The following is a 13521-nucleotide window of genomic DNA, read 5'->3' on the forward strand; positions in this document are numbered from 1 at the left end:
ATGGAAGTCCCAGGAGGGGAAAGAGAGAGGGGCATAAAGAATATTTGAAGAAATAATAGCCAAAATCTCTTCAATTTGATGAAAAACTTTAATCTGCATGTTGAAGAATCACAACAAATTCCAAATAGGATAGAGTCAAAGTGATCCACACCTAGACACACCATAGTCAGATGGTCCGAAGCCTAAGACATAAAGAGAATCTTGAAAACAGCAGGAAAAAAAGTGAACCCTCACGTACAAGGGATCCTTAATACCATTAACAATTGACTTCTCATCAGAAACCATGAAGCCAAAGAGCAGTGAAATAACATATTCAAAATGCTGCAAGGAACAGACTTTCGACTGAGAATTCTACAAAACTATCCTTCAAATATGAAGGAGGAATTAAGACATTCAAAGATAAACAGAAAATCCATCCCTAGCAGACCTGTCCTATAAGAAATACTGAAAGGAGTCTTCAAACTGAAATAAAAAGTGTTGTGAATCCACATGAAGAAATAGAGCACCATTATTGCAACTACACAGATGCATATAACAGTATCTTTTTGTTTGTAACTCTTTACTCATTAAAATAAAGCAGTAATTATAAAACTGTGTTGATGGTCTTATAATGTCTAGTGATTTACATGATAATACTGCAAAAGAAAAGGAGGAAATAGAGGGATATTGGAGCAAAGTTTTGATGTACTATTGAAATTGAGTTAGTATATCTAAGTTGTTGGATTTCTTATGAGTTAAAACCATTTTAAAGTGTACAATTCAGTGGTTTTTAGTATATCACGTATTGAACAACCATCGCCAGTATCTAGTTCCAGAGCATTTGCATCATCTCAAGAAAAAGAAACCCCAAACTTCCCAGTTCCTCCTCCCCTATCCCCTGGCATCCACTAATCTTTCTGTCTCTGGGTTTACCTATTCTAAATATTTCATATTAATGGAATAATGTAATATGGAGTCTTAGGTGTCTGGCTTCTTTCATTTAACATAGGGTTTATGCATGTTGTAGCTTGTATCACTGCTTTTTTTTTTAAATTCCTAGATAATATTCTGTTGTATGGATTTTGTTTATCAGTTGATGGACATTTGGGTGGTTTCCACTTTTTTGCTATTATGAATAATGCTGCTATGAATGTTCATGTACAAGCTTTTGATGAAATATATGTATTCTGTTTAACTCCAACTGAGTACACTAATACAGTTCAATTCTGACATCAGCTACCTAGAGTTAGCACAGCTCCTACAAGTTAAGGGTTCTGTCCTCCACAAGACTGCTCCCAATTCAGACACTGCCACAAGTTCAGGGGGGATCCCACTTCTGACCTGGCTACAAATTTGGAATTTCCCACCACCTCCTCAGGTTCAATAAAGAGAAAGTTATAGAGCTTTGATCGGGGCCATGGAAGCATTGAAGATAGGCAATCAGCCCAGAATGGGAATGCAAGAGCTTGTCAAGGAAGACTTCCCAGAAGTGACTTCTAAGCTGCAAGTGGAATTTTGAGTCATAGGTGGTAGCCAGGAGAAGATGTTTGGAGGCAGAGGGAACGGCAAATATGAAGGCCTGGTGTGTTAGAGATGATTTAAGAATTAATTTAAGAATTTGAGCATTGTGGGGAGGGTATAGCTCACTGGTAGAGCACATGCCCAGCATGCACAAGGTCCTGGGTTCAATCCCCGGTACTCCATTAAAAAATGAATGAACAAACAAACCTAATTGCTACCCCCTCCAAAAAAAAATTTTTCAAGCCAAAAAAAAAAAAAAAGGAATTTAAGCACCAAATATGTAAAAAGAAAAAAGTAGAAGCAATATCATCGAGACCTTTGTAGACCATTTGGACTCAGAGGAGAGAGTGTAGAAGAAAAACCAGATCCAACAAAGATCCCTAAAGAACACCAAATTTCATTGCACAGTAGAGAAAAAAGTGTGCAAAAGGAGAAGGAAAAACTAAAGAGGTATGAGGAAAATAAATAGAACATAGAGTCACCAAAACCAAAGGAAATGTATTTTAAGGAGCTATATCAGATGCTGCTAAAATGTTAAGGAAAAGACTTAGAATTAGAGTCAGCAGTATAGAATGAATGAGCCTGGCAAGAGCTGTTTCAGTGGGGTAGTTGAGGCAAAAGCCATGCTGCAGTAGATTAAAGAGTGAAGGGGAAAAAAAGAAAAAAGAAAAAAATTTACAAAAAAAAAAAGTGAAGGAGACTCTAGGAAGTGGAGACAGGAACTCTTGACAAGGTTAGCAGACAAAGAAGGCCAAGCAGAGCAGACAGAAACACAAGCCTGATGGTACCAAGGGATGGCTTGGCATGATGGGATAGTTTTGCTTTATGATAAAGGAGACTTAAGCACATTCAGACAATTTTGCAATCCAGAAGAAAAAGAAAATAGTAAGTTAGGCAGCCTCCCAAGGAAAGTGAGAGGGAATGGGGTCCAAGACAAAGGGAGAAAGATCAACAGGGTGAAAGAACAAATGTGTGCAGATGAATTCGTAAGTTTTGATGGTGGATGGTTGAGGGGGTGCTGTCTGATGGCCTCTATCTCGGTGGATGGTTCTGACATTGAGGGAGAGTGCAGCAGACCTGGAATGGCCACAGAGGAGAATGGGGAGGCACTGAATTAGGGAAATCTAACTAGTTTCCGGTTAGTGGTGATGGTCCTGAGGTTGAAACTTAGGAATTTAGAGTTCACCCCTCTGCTCTGGTATATGATTTTCTTCATCAGCATTCAGCATCCTGGAAGGAAGTGCAAGAAGGGAAAAATTTATGTTGAATCAGAGTTCATAGTCTTTGCCAAGTGGGTTCAGTAAAAAGATAGAAATTAGATGGTAATATGATAGGGAAAGAAGTGAAGACATTAGGAAAGTGATGGACGGGGAGAAAATAGGGGTCAGTGACTGAAAGTGCCAGGGAGGTATAAGAACAGGTGGGAATAACAGAAAGGGACACTGTTACTGTAGTGGACACTCGGGACTGGCATAATGAACCTGTTATGTTACTCAGGTTTTCTTATACTGCCTGTGTAAGGTTTAAGATTCCTTGTTTCACCTGGTCATTCTTTTTGGCCAGCTCACTATTTATAAGCACCCACATCTTCAGGTAGAACCCAGAAATCACAGTTGATTAAAAGAATCATCACTAGCAGTGCTTTTGGAGGTATAAGTATTAAATATGTGAGGTTTTAAAGTTACCTGTAGACTCGTATTTTCTGTGCTTGTGCTTCTGCTCATTTAAAGTATGAGCTGCTAGGATCTGACTTAAATAGAAAATGCTAAATCATTTCAACAGTGTCTGGATCGATAGATGATAGGTGTGAAAAACCTCTTTGTTAAAATACCCCATGTAACGGAGTAAGACTCATTATGACTTCCTTTTGTGTGTATGATACACAGGTAACATACTAAGAAGCATGTGGGATGCTGTAGTTCCTAGTTGGTTTCCTTTTCCCTATTGTGTTCAAGTCTTTTATTTGGCTGGATTGGTTACCTAGGAAACAGCTGCAGGGTAAAGATGGATTGGCTGTTTGGGGAATGAAATTACAGGCCCCTTCAAGAAGCAAAAGACCTGTTGGATAAAACAAAAATCAGTGAATGGCTGAGTTTATGTTTAATTTAGTGTACTTCAGGAATCACACTGAGACAGTTCTATATGAGGACCTAGTTAATGCAGCATGATCTTAAAATTTAGCTTGTTTTTAATTCAATTAATGGCCTGCAGAGTGGGCCATTCTGGGGGTTTCCGATGAAGTAGAAGGGTCAGTTCCCTCCTGAAAAGCTCATTTTCTGTTTGGGGTTAAAAGAGGCTACCTCAAAATCAAGTGCGCAATTATGTGATACAGTCTAAATGTGTTAAGAGAATTTGAAGGATGTAAAAGATCTTGGTTAGTCAGTGTGAGTGATGGATTTGACTATATAGGCGGGAGATAATTCTTTGAGGTAAAAGGTGAAATTTAAAGACCTGGTGAAAAAGTTACCTGAATTTATAAGATTCAGTAAGTAGTAACAGCACAGTTAACCCTTGCAGATCCCTACGCCCAGACAGCTTATGGGAAATATGTGACTCTGATATAAATTATGTTGCCTTAGAATCTTACTCAAGAAAATGAATTTTAGCAACAGTGTTGACCAGCCAGTGTTTGCTCTAGCCCTTGTCTACTTTACTTAAGGGAAGTATTTTCACTGAAGGTGTGACAGAATATTAGTTTTGGAACCTTAGACCACTACAGTAATCCTAAGAATGTAAGAGACACTCAATAAAATATTTGTGAATTGATTTTCTTACATACAGTATACCTTCTTGTTGTTAGTTAGCTTTCTTTTCTTCCAGAATGTAGCTGTTGGATATTGGTCTTGATTTGTGGTGATAAGGACTTCGGTAAATACCGGAGCATATATCTTTTAAAACTGAACATCTGTCAGGTTAGTTCCATTTGGTTTATGGAAAGTATAGCTATAATTTTCATTTTCTTACTTGTTCTATTCGTATTCACTTGATGTGGTATGCCAGTCAGGAGAGGAGGGAAAAACAATCCTACACAGAAAGCTTAGCAATCTACAGGCATAGGAAGTTCAATTTGAGCCCTAATACTCCTCCATGTCCATAAACGGAGAGTTAAGAGAGGCAACATGAGGATACTTAGAAATATTTTGAAGGAGAGATGTTTTAGGTATGAATTACTGAACCTACAGCCTTAAATATTTGCCAGCAAAAAAAAAAAAATCAAAGATAATCTAAGTCCACTAGCTACATAGAATTGCCAGTGAAACTTTATATTTTAAATTAAGTTGTGAAGAAAAATTGTTGCTATAATCAGAATCTATACTATTGAATTTTACCAGAGTCTTTCATTGCCTGTTGTCTAGTCTTAAAGTAATTACAGCTCTTATAAATGGGATAGTGACTACAGAGGGTAATTTGTTAGAAGTTTTTTGCTGAGTGATCAGGAGTGGTTTCCTGTCAGGAGTGCTTGAGCACTGCTGTGAATGCCTTCTTTATTTCCAAAATTACAATAAAATGCTTTATCATAGTAAGGCACGCCCTCTCCCCCAAGTTGTCTTTTCATGGAAACTTTTTAGTGTTTCATTTTAAGAACAAGTATGCAACTCTCTGGCTCCTAACCTCTCCCCTTCTCTGGTTTCAAGGAATTACCATGATACTTTAAAGGTTACAAGGGATTGTCAAAAACTTTGAACTGATTTACTTCTCTTTGGCCTATGAAGTCACTTCGCTCCAACAGCAGTTAGAAGGAGGAATAGCGTGGGGTTCCTGGGGAGGTCTGCTCACTTTAGATTCTTCTCCCACCCCTCATCTGCTTCTGTCCCGCTGAGGATGATCCCATAATTATAAGGCCATCTGCACTTATGCGCAAAGGCCTAATTATTGGATGACTTGAGAGAAAGGTACAATTTGTTTGAGTTATCTTCTTCTACTCTTTCAAAAGAGTTACAGTCAGAATTAGCATTAGAGAAAAAGACTACATCTCAATTTTGAGAGCAGAGCTGATTTTTCGCTTTGTTTTCTTTGAACACATTGATTATTTCTAAAAATGTACTAATGACAAATGCAAGTTGCAGGAAAGCCCCCTCCTTCCAACAGCCCCACGTACCCACGTATACATCTGTGTATACAGATCCAGTCCTGGTCTGTCCTCTCCCACTCAGGGCATCTTATCAACATGCCTCTAGGAATTTTACTGACTGTCCTCAAAAAAGGCACTTGTTCACGGGAAGTGCTGTGATTTTGAGGTTAATGTCTTTTTGTGGTAGTTGTTGTTGTTACTGATAATGAGAAAATAAGCCCCCAAAAAGATGCAGACATCTATTATGTTTCCAGTGTTTCCAAAAATTTCTTTTCTTGTCCTTTTGGCAACTGTTTTCCCATTTGCAGTTGCTCTTAAAGGGGAAGCAAACGTTTATTCAAAAGTAACATTTTAATTACCCTTCTTAGTGGAGAGGAGGATAAAATAACTACTTTTTCATCTTCCTTATCTAGGTTTCTGTATTATCAGTTCACCCCAAATTTGATAGAGGGGTTCCTTGGGTTTGACATGAGAACGTATTTGTGTAGAAATAGTACTTGATGTTTTACATAAAGCCACTTTCATGTTCTTTAAATAGGAGAGGGGGCACTTTAAAAATTATCACTAATTCCTTTACATTTTTCGACTGAAGCATGCTAGTAATTGGTGATGTGAACACTTGTACGTTGTAGAAAAGTTGCTGACCTTACTAAATGGGATAAACCTACTAGTTTTTCCAACATTTTCTTGAATTTAATGGAAAAGTACTTATGTTGTAATATTCTTAGACCTTTTAAGTTTAGTAAAATATATTGGCTCTAGTATTTAATCTATTATTTAATTTTATTTATGTATTACACTTGGACATATTTCATGTTTGCTTTCATTTTTTTAAAAAGTGTGTTTATCCTCAGCCAAAATAAAATAATATACATTGAGTCTTGGATCTGGGAACGAAAAAGTTCCAGTTCTTTCTGCTAGTACGTAAGCTCAGCAAGAGCAGGCCCCTCATCTGTCTTGTCCACTGTTGTTTCCCTGAGCCTAGAAAAGTGCCTGATGCAAGTACTCAGAAGTATTTAATGAATGAATGAGTGAATTGCGTTCTGTGACTTGAGGGTTTTTTTTTTTCTTAAGGTCATTTTGTATGTTAAGCCCAGTGTTACTACACTGTGAACTATAGGAGAATTCTGAAGAGTAGGACTCGGTGGAGGCTGAGTGCTTGAATGACCCACACAGAGAAATGAGATTTAAGGACTAAAGGGTGTTGCAGGGGTTATTCCCTGCGTGTGCCAAACCCACTAAAATATTCCCACCTTTTGCATCTCCCCAGGAGCACTCACTGTGGGCCTTGTGCGACAGTGTCAAACAATCCACGGACGAGACCGGACATGCATCCCACCTCGGCTTCCCCCGGAGTGGGTCACGACACTATTTTTTATCATCATGGGAATCATTTCATTGACTGTCACATGTGGTTTGCTGGTGGCTTCCCACTGGCGAAGAGAAGCTACAAAATATGCTCGATGGATAGCATTCACTGGAAGTAAGTAACCTTGCTTACTAAGTTAGTCTAGAAGGCACTCACACTGGTAATTTTATGAAGATAATCAAGAATCAGTAATAAAGGCTCATCATCAAAGAACACCGCTTGCGTACGGCCGTCACATAGACTCTGCACAGTCCCATCAGCACTTCAGAATTCTCACTACAAGACCAGGACATCCAAAACTTTAATTGCCTTGTATAAAATGCTATTTTAATGATTTCTTTTTTTTTTTTCTTTGCTCACATTGTGACGTAAGTGTACCAGATCTGTGACTCAGAGCTACCGCTAATCTGAGTCTTTTCCTCTTCTTAAAGGTACTGGTATCTTCTATCAAATAAAGATAAATCTAAAAGGAAATACACAGAAATATAAATTAGATTAAGGTGGTGATTTGTTTTTTAATATTATTGATTTTGAGTTTCTACTGTTAATTTTTATGTGACCATTGAAAAATCAACACATTTGGTTATTTAATAATTGTTTATCAACATTTCTTACCTCATTAAGCTATGCCCAAGGGGATGATATATTTACATATTACACATTCTCTTGTACTTTCCAAACTTGGTTTAATTTTAAAACACAACAGAAGCTTTTCTCAAGTTAAAAGCAACAAAAATGCACAAAGGAAAGATATTTCTGTAATTCTGCTTTCTTTCTAAAGCAATTTTGGGACATTTGTCAGTGTGTGGAAATATTTTTGATTGTCACAACTAGGGGGATGCTACTGGCAGCCACTGGATAGAAGCCAGGGATGCTGCTAAACCTCCTACAGATGCACAGAACAGCCCCCACAGCAAAGACCTATCAGGCACTGAATGACAGACAGTAGGGCCTGTTGAGGAACCCTGCTTTAAAGAACAGAGTAACTATACCTGTGCCAAACACTATGGGATTAATTTCTAATTCAATATCTTAAATCATCTGAGGTTTTCATAAGTTTTTTTTTAAAAAGGAATTTCATAACACAGCTAACTTTCACTTGGTCCTGTCATGTAGAACTTGTATGATGGGGAAGGCATAACCCATGTATCCCTATTAAGGTTGAAACTCAATTTATTCTTAAAGCTCATAGGGTAGGGATATTAGTTCATGAGTCTGTTTCTCCTCTCTCTGTGAAACTCTCTCTTTAGAGAATGTACATGTTTCTGAATCTGTTGTTTTATTTTTGTCTCTATATCTCCCTTAATTTTAAAATTTAGGTCAAGTTGCCATTGACATAAAAACTTTTCTTTATCCTTGTTAAGAAATGTGAGACAAGTTGATGATCTTGTCTGAGGTAAGACAGACCTCCTGAGACAATTCTTCTCTAAACAGTAGGGTCTGAAGGTGGTTATAGAGACAGGTTATATAGGTGCTAAATTAAAGGGTATTGATTAGGAATTTAAAGAAAATCTTTACTCATCAATACAATTACTTATCCAGATGGAGTTCACTCTTCAAGGAGTAAAATAAAATCAAGGAAGGATTCAGTTCATGGATTTAGTTGAAATATGGGGATGCATATGCTCTGAATACCAAAAAATCTAAAATATAAATTAGCAAAGAAGTATGAGTCAGAGAAAGCATTAAGATGCTCACATAAGCCATTGGTTCTTGTGATCCAATAAAGGGAAAGAACTATGATTTATCTTTTTCATCCCCCTTCAGAGAATATTTAAGTATGTATTTAATGTATAGCTACCTCCACATGCAGGGTGTTTTTCCTTTACTTTTCAGTTAAATAATTTAACTTTTTAAAATAATATTTGCATGATACATAATTCAAAGCCCATGAAAGGGTCACCAAGTGAAAAGTAAGTCTCAGGCCCTGTTATCAAGTTATCTAATACTTTCCTGGAAGCAACCATTCTTACCAGTTTATGGAGTTTCCTACCAGAGGTGTTCTATGCATAGAAATATATATATATATATGTGTGAGTGTTCTGTAAGTATATGTTTATTTATTTTACTTATACTATTTTGTACCTTGTTTTTTTTTTTTGGTTCAACAATATATCTTGGAGTTGATACCATCTAAGTAAGCATAGAGCCGCATTAACTCTTAGCTTCCTTAAATACATTGCTTTTGTTACCAGAGCTAGTCTCCTAGAGTGGCAGTCATGAGAGGGATTGGGCTCCCCCTAGTGTTTCTGTTCAGCCTTTGAAAATGGGCTTCATCTTTATCGTATGTATTTCTATTCCAGTTAAGCTGTAGTTTCGGTAAGAATACAAAGCTAACGGGTTTATACAGTATCTCTCAAAGGAGAGCCACACATGATGGGGCTCACCAATGGGGGCAAAGGTGACAAAGATCCGTCTTTTCCTTCAAGCCTGACTCTTGTCCTTGCTTTTGCCACCCTAATTTACTCATCTGTCTACCAGTAGACCTAATATCTGACTTTTACCAAGAAATCTATGCCATAGCGGATGTGAAGTTATGTCTTTACAGACTTATTTAGGACCCAGAATTTAATTGTCAAAAGTTGATAGATATTTTCAGCATTAACAATATTTTAAGATCTAAAGTAGCTACACGGGTCTTAATAGCTTAAAAAAAAAAAAAACTTCATCTACCAACATTAAATCTCCCCATGAAGTATAGAGAACCTAATTCCTTGGATTAAGAACCAATATTGGGTTGAATTAGGAGTTCATTGCTTCCTTGAAATTTGATTAAGCTTTTCCTAACCAGTTTGGAAAATATTTAACATTTGTAAAATATTAAACCTTGCTTTAAATATGGTTATTAAAATGATTACTCCATTATAGAGGACAGATTTTTATTTTATAGTAGAAAATAGGAAAGGATAGGAATGAAGTTGGCACATCAGTTAACAGAATGAACAGCTGTAATGTCTACATGTCTCTAAAGCACTTCTAAATTATTTTAGCTTTTCTTGAGGTTAGATTAATCAACATTAAAGAACAAATTGTTTTTAAAACAGTAATGTCCCATTGCTTTTTATTAGATTGTGGTTTCATTTTACTTTTCAAACCATATTAAGGCATAAGAACCACTAGATATTGGTGACAGATAACACTGAAAAGGGGGCATTGGCAGCACTAATAAAGTTATTTGTTGCTAACTATGCAACAGAAAGGCCAAAAGTTGTAATACTTAATGCCTGGATTTTCCACTTTTTTCTATAGTAGATACCCAAAGGAATCTAAATTCACTACATAACATTATTTGGTGTGGTCGCTTTCCCAGAATGAAACAGGCTCTATGTCTGTTTAATATAAAACAATCCACCTAAATTGTGCAAAGCAAGGAAAAGTACTGGTGTGTTTTCTTAAGCTAATGCATTACTTAAGAAAATGTTACTTTTTAATGCATTTCTGGAGCCAAATATGCCTAATTGGCTTTTTCAGGACTCTTATTAAATTTTTTTGATTAACACAAAAATAATTTAGGGCATGTCAGTTGGTATGTTTATCCAGGACTCTAGTCAGTATTGCTGGGGATGGGTTTAACTCTGAAGTTTTCTCATTTAGTTAATAATGGAGATAACTGTACTAGTCTGTCTTTACTTTGCACTGAAGAAATGTTTCTGCCTTCAAAGAAATTTGAAGGACTATGAACATTTGACATCTGTGCTTTCAAAAAGCATAAAATATGTTATTGGGAAAGCCAGACTATCTAAAGGTAATTTGTATTCCCTAAGAAGAGCGTTTCTTTAGTAGCACAGGGCAGCTTGCTGTTTCATAAAACAGTCGACTGCGGAATTTCTTCTACCCAGACACTGGGTTTTCTGATATCTTTATAAAAACATGTTAGCAAATAATATATTTCATTGTGTTTGTATACAGAATTCATAGGATTTCCCACCCTCCCCTACTTTTAAACTGTGTGTATTCAGAAACCTGGGGGGTTTTTTGTCTTTGTTTGTTTTGGGGGGACGTTGTCCATGGTGAGAGATAGCCACTCTGACAACTTGTTTCTCATCCCAGAAGTCTGTGGTTCTTTCCACTAGATGATTTTAAATCAGGGTAAGATAAATGGTACTTATATTTGTATGTACCTTTTCTCAATTCCTTCTAAATAATACCAACTGAGAAAGCAGAGAATTGGCAAAATAACAACTAGGATGATAGTAACATGAAGCATTTATTCAGCACTTACTATCCACCTGGCACTGTTTCAGGGACTTGACATTGTTTTGTTTATCCTTCTACTATTTACCCATTTTCAGAATTTCAGAAGCCTGAAATTACACCATTAGTAAGTAGTAGAGCCAAAATTTAGCCCCCATCTGACACTAGCCAGAGCCCTTGGTCACTACTTTAAATGGTCAAGAATTGTATATGCAAGTACTTAGTAGGTTTGGGGGCCTTCCTTAATGCTGGTATTTGAAACTGTATCTAAAATGTTAACCGAGCTTTTACTGTATTTAATTGTTAGGCTTTGGGGATGTTATGTGATCTCTAGTACATGCAAATCTTTTGATAAGTAATCCATGTTGTAAGTTGTGACCATGTTATCAATCCACAACCCTTCTTATAAACTTCCTTTGTGCCAAATTTTCATTGTTTTCTTAATCATCAAACCATGTTACTAATGCTGTGTTTTGGTTTGTTTTACAGTGATCCTTTTCTGTATGGCTGCCCTAATATTTCCGATAGGATTTTACATCAATGAAGTCGGAGGTCAACCTTATAAATTACCCAACAACACAGTAGTTGGGTCATCATATGTACTTTTTGTCTTATCAATTTTCTTTACAATAGTAGGACTTCTATTTGCCGGCAAAGTTTGTTTACCAGGCTGATGAATGTCTAAATTGCTTGACTCTTTTATTATTTTTTATTTTATTTTATTTTTTTACTTTTGGAGGGTGGGGAGGACAAAGGCAAGACATCTGAGCAGTCCTCTCATAGGGAGACGCTTAGATGAAACTGATGCTGAAAAGGAAAAACAAGATGCTTTGATTTGTTCTCACTATGCACTTTGGATTTAAAAACAAAAATTAAGGAGAGCCTTTTCCATAACCAAATACAGACAATATTGACTAAGTCTCCTGAGCATTTTCAGGCAGTCAGGTCTGCACTGTGATAGCAACCTAGTGAAGGAGAATGCTTTATACTGAAAAGCATGTGGCCCTTTGTGACTCTGTTGTTCCATTTTTAACGTCTAATGATTCATTTGAGGGAGGAAAAAAAAAGTCTAAGTATTTATGAATCATGGTGGACCAGAGGTACAAGAGAAGTTCATGTGGGGCTGGCCTCACCTCCTAAGAAATTAGTGTTCACAGCTTCCTTGCCATGGTATGAGCCTTTGGCACCAGAATGGATTGCCATTGCATTACTGCACCAAGAAGCCAATAGATCAAAACTTGTTCGCTAAAATGTATGTAAAAATTCTGAAGTTCCCTATTCTCTGTGTACAAAAAAAATCAAACACTAAGAAACATGTTGTTGGGGGTGGGTGGGTGGGGAAAATGTTCCTTATATTTATATAAATATATATATATAATATATATATTTTGCTGATGCAGTATACAGTGTGTATATATGTGTGTGTGTGTATGTGTGTGTAAATTTATATACACACACATGCAAACAGTTCCTGGAAGAGAACTCTGAATGCTTTGCTAGCAAAACACTGTGGTGTGCAAACCTAGAACTCAATAGAAAAAAAGCCATTTATCTGAAGGCTGCATAGTGGAGAGAGTCTTCAGTTTACCTCATTCTTTGTAGCAGCCCTTAATTTTACCAGGTTTTTGTAATAGGTACAAATAATCCCATACCTTTCTAGGTGCAATTTTAAGTTAAGCTAAAATTCTTTGTAGGGTTAATTTATTTGTATATGACAGTAGAAGGTAAGATCATGTCAAACCTTATAATTTGGGGAATCTGACACTATTTAAATTATTGGCAACTGTTGTCTGTTGTACAGAGGTTCTCTTTTTCTACTGGCTTAGTCTATTACATTAGTAAAGCATTTTATACGTTCAAGCGCACAACTTTACATAAATACAAAATTCACTAGTAATATCAATTTAATATTTTGGCTATTTCTAACACTAACTTCACTTTGCCATTAAAAATTAAATTTATGTTCTTTTTATCTGTAAGCATTATTAATATATCTCCTTTACCAAAAACCTGAGCAATACAATATTTTCTTTGTATGCTATATGCCTTTGTTTGCTAAAAGCTGACATTTTTGCATTTACTTTAAAGGGCTGTACCAAACCCACAGCTTTATGTTTTTTCCTAAAAGAAGCATTGCAGCTAACCCTTGAACCCACAGATACAGTATTTCTCCTCTCCACATTTCCATGCCTTCATGTCAATGCGTAGCTGATTTTCCAGGTGAACACTATAGATAATCTCCCGTTTGAAGTGTGGGGCAGGAGGGTCCTTCATGGCAGTGGAGTCTTTCACGGCAACAGCAACCCAGATGTCCCTATCAGTAGTTAGGGTCCCGTGTAGTCCGTGCGTCACACAAACTGATACGAATGCACTGTTTCTTTGAAAG

The 13521-nt window shown here is 36.7% G+C and overlaps 1 protein-coding gene across 1 annotated transcript in view; it reads left to right on the forward strand.

The window, feature by feature from the left end:
- MOSMO (modulator of smoothened) overlaps positions 1 to 12189 on the forward strand; it is a 35504-nt gene extending 23315 nt beyond the window's left edge. The window contains exons 2-3 of the mRNA XM_072942778.1: positions 6843 to 7055; positions 11625 to 12189. Of these exons, the coding sequence (XP_072798879.1) occupies positions 6843 to 7055; positions 11625 to 11809 (398 nt within the window). The 3' untranslated portion in view covers positions 11810 to 12189. The remainder of the gene's footprint in view (positions 1 to 6842; positions 7056 to 11624) is intronic.
- The last annotated feature ends 1332 nt before the right edge of the window (positions 12190 to 13521 follow it).

Source organism: Vicugna pacos, chromosome 18, assembly GCF_048564905.1.
Source record: "Vicugna pacos chromosome 18, VicPac4, whole genome shotgun sequence".
Lineage (NCBI taxonomy): Eukaryota > Metazoa > Chordata > Mammalia > Artiodactyla > Camelidae > Vicugna > Vicugna pacos.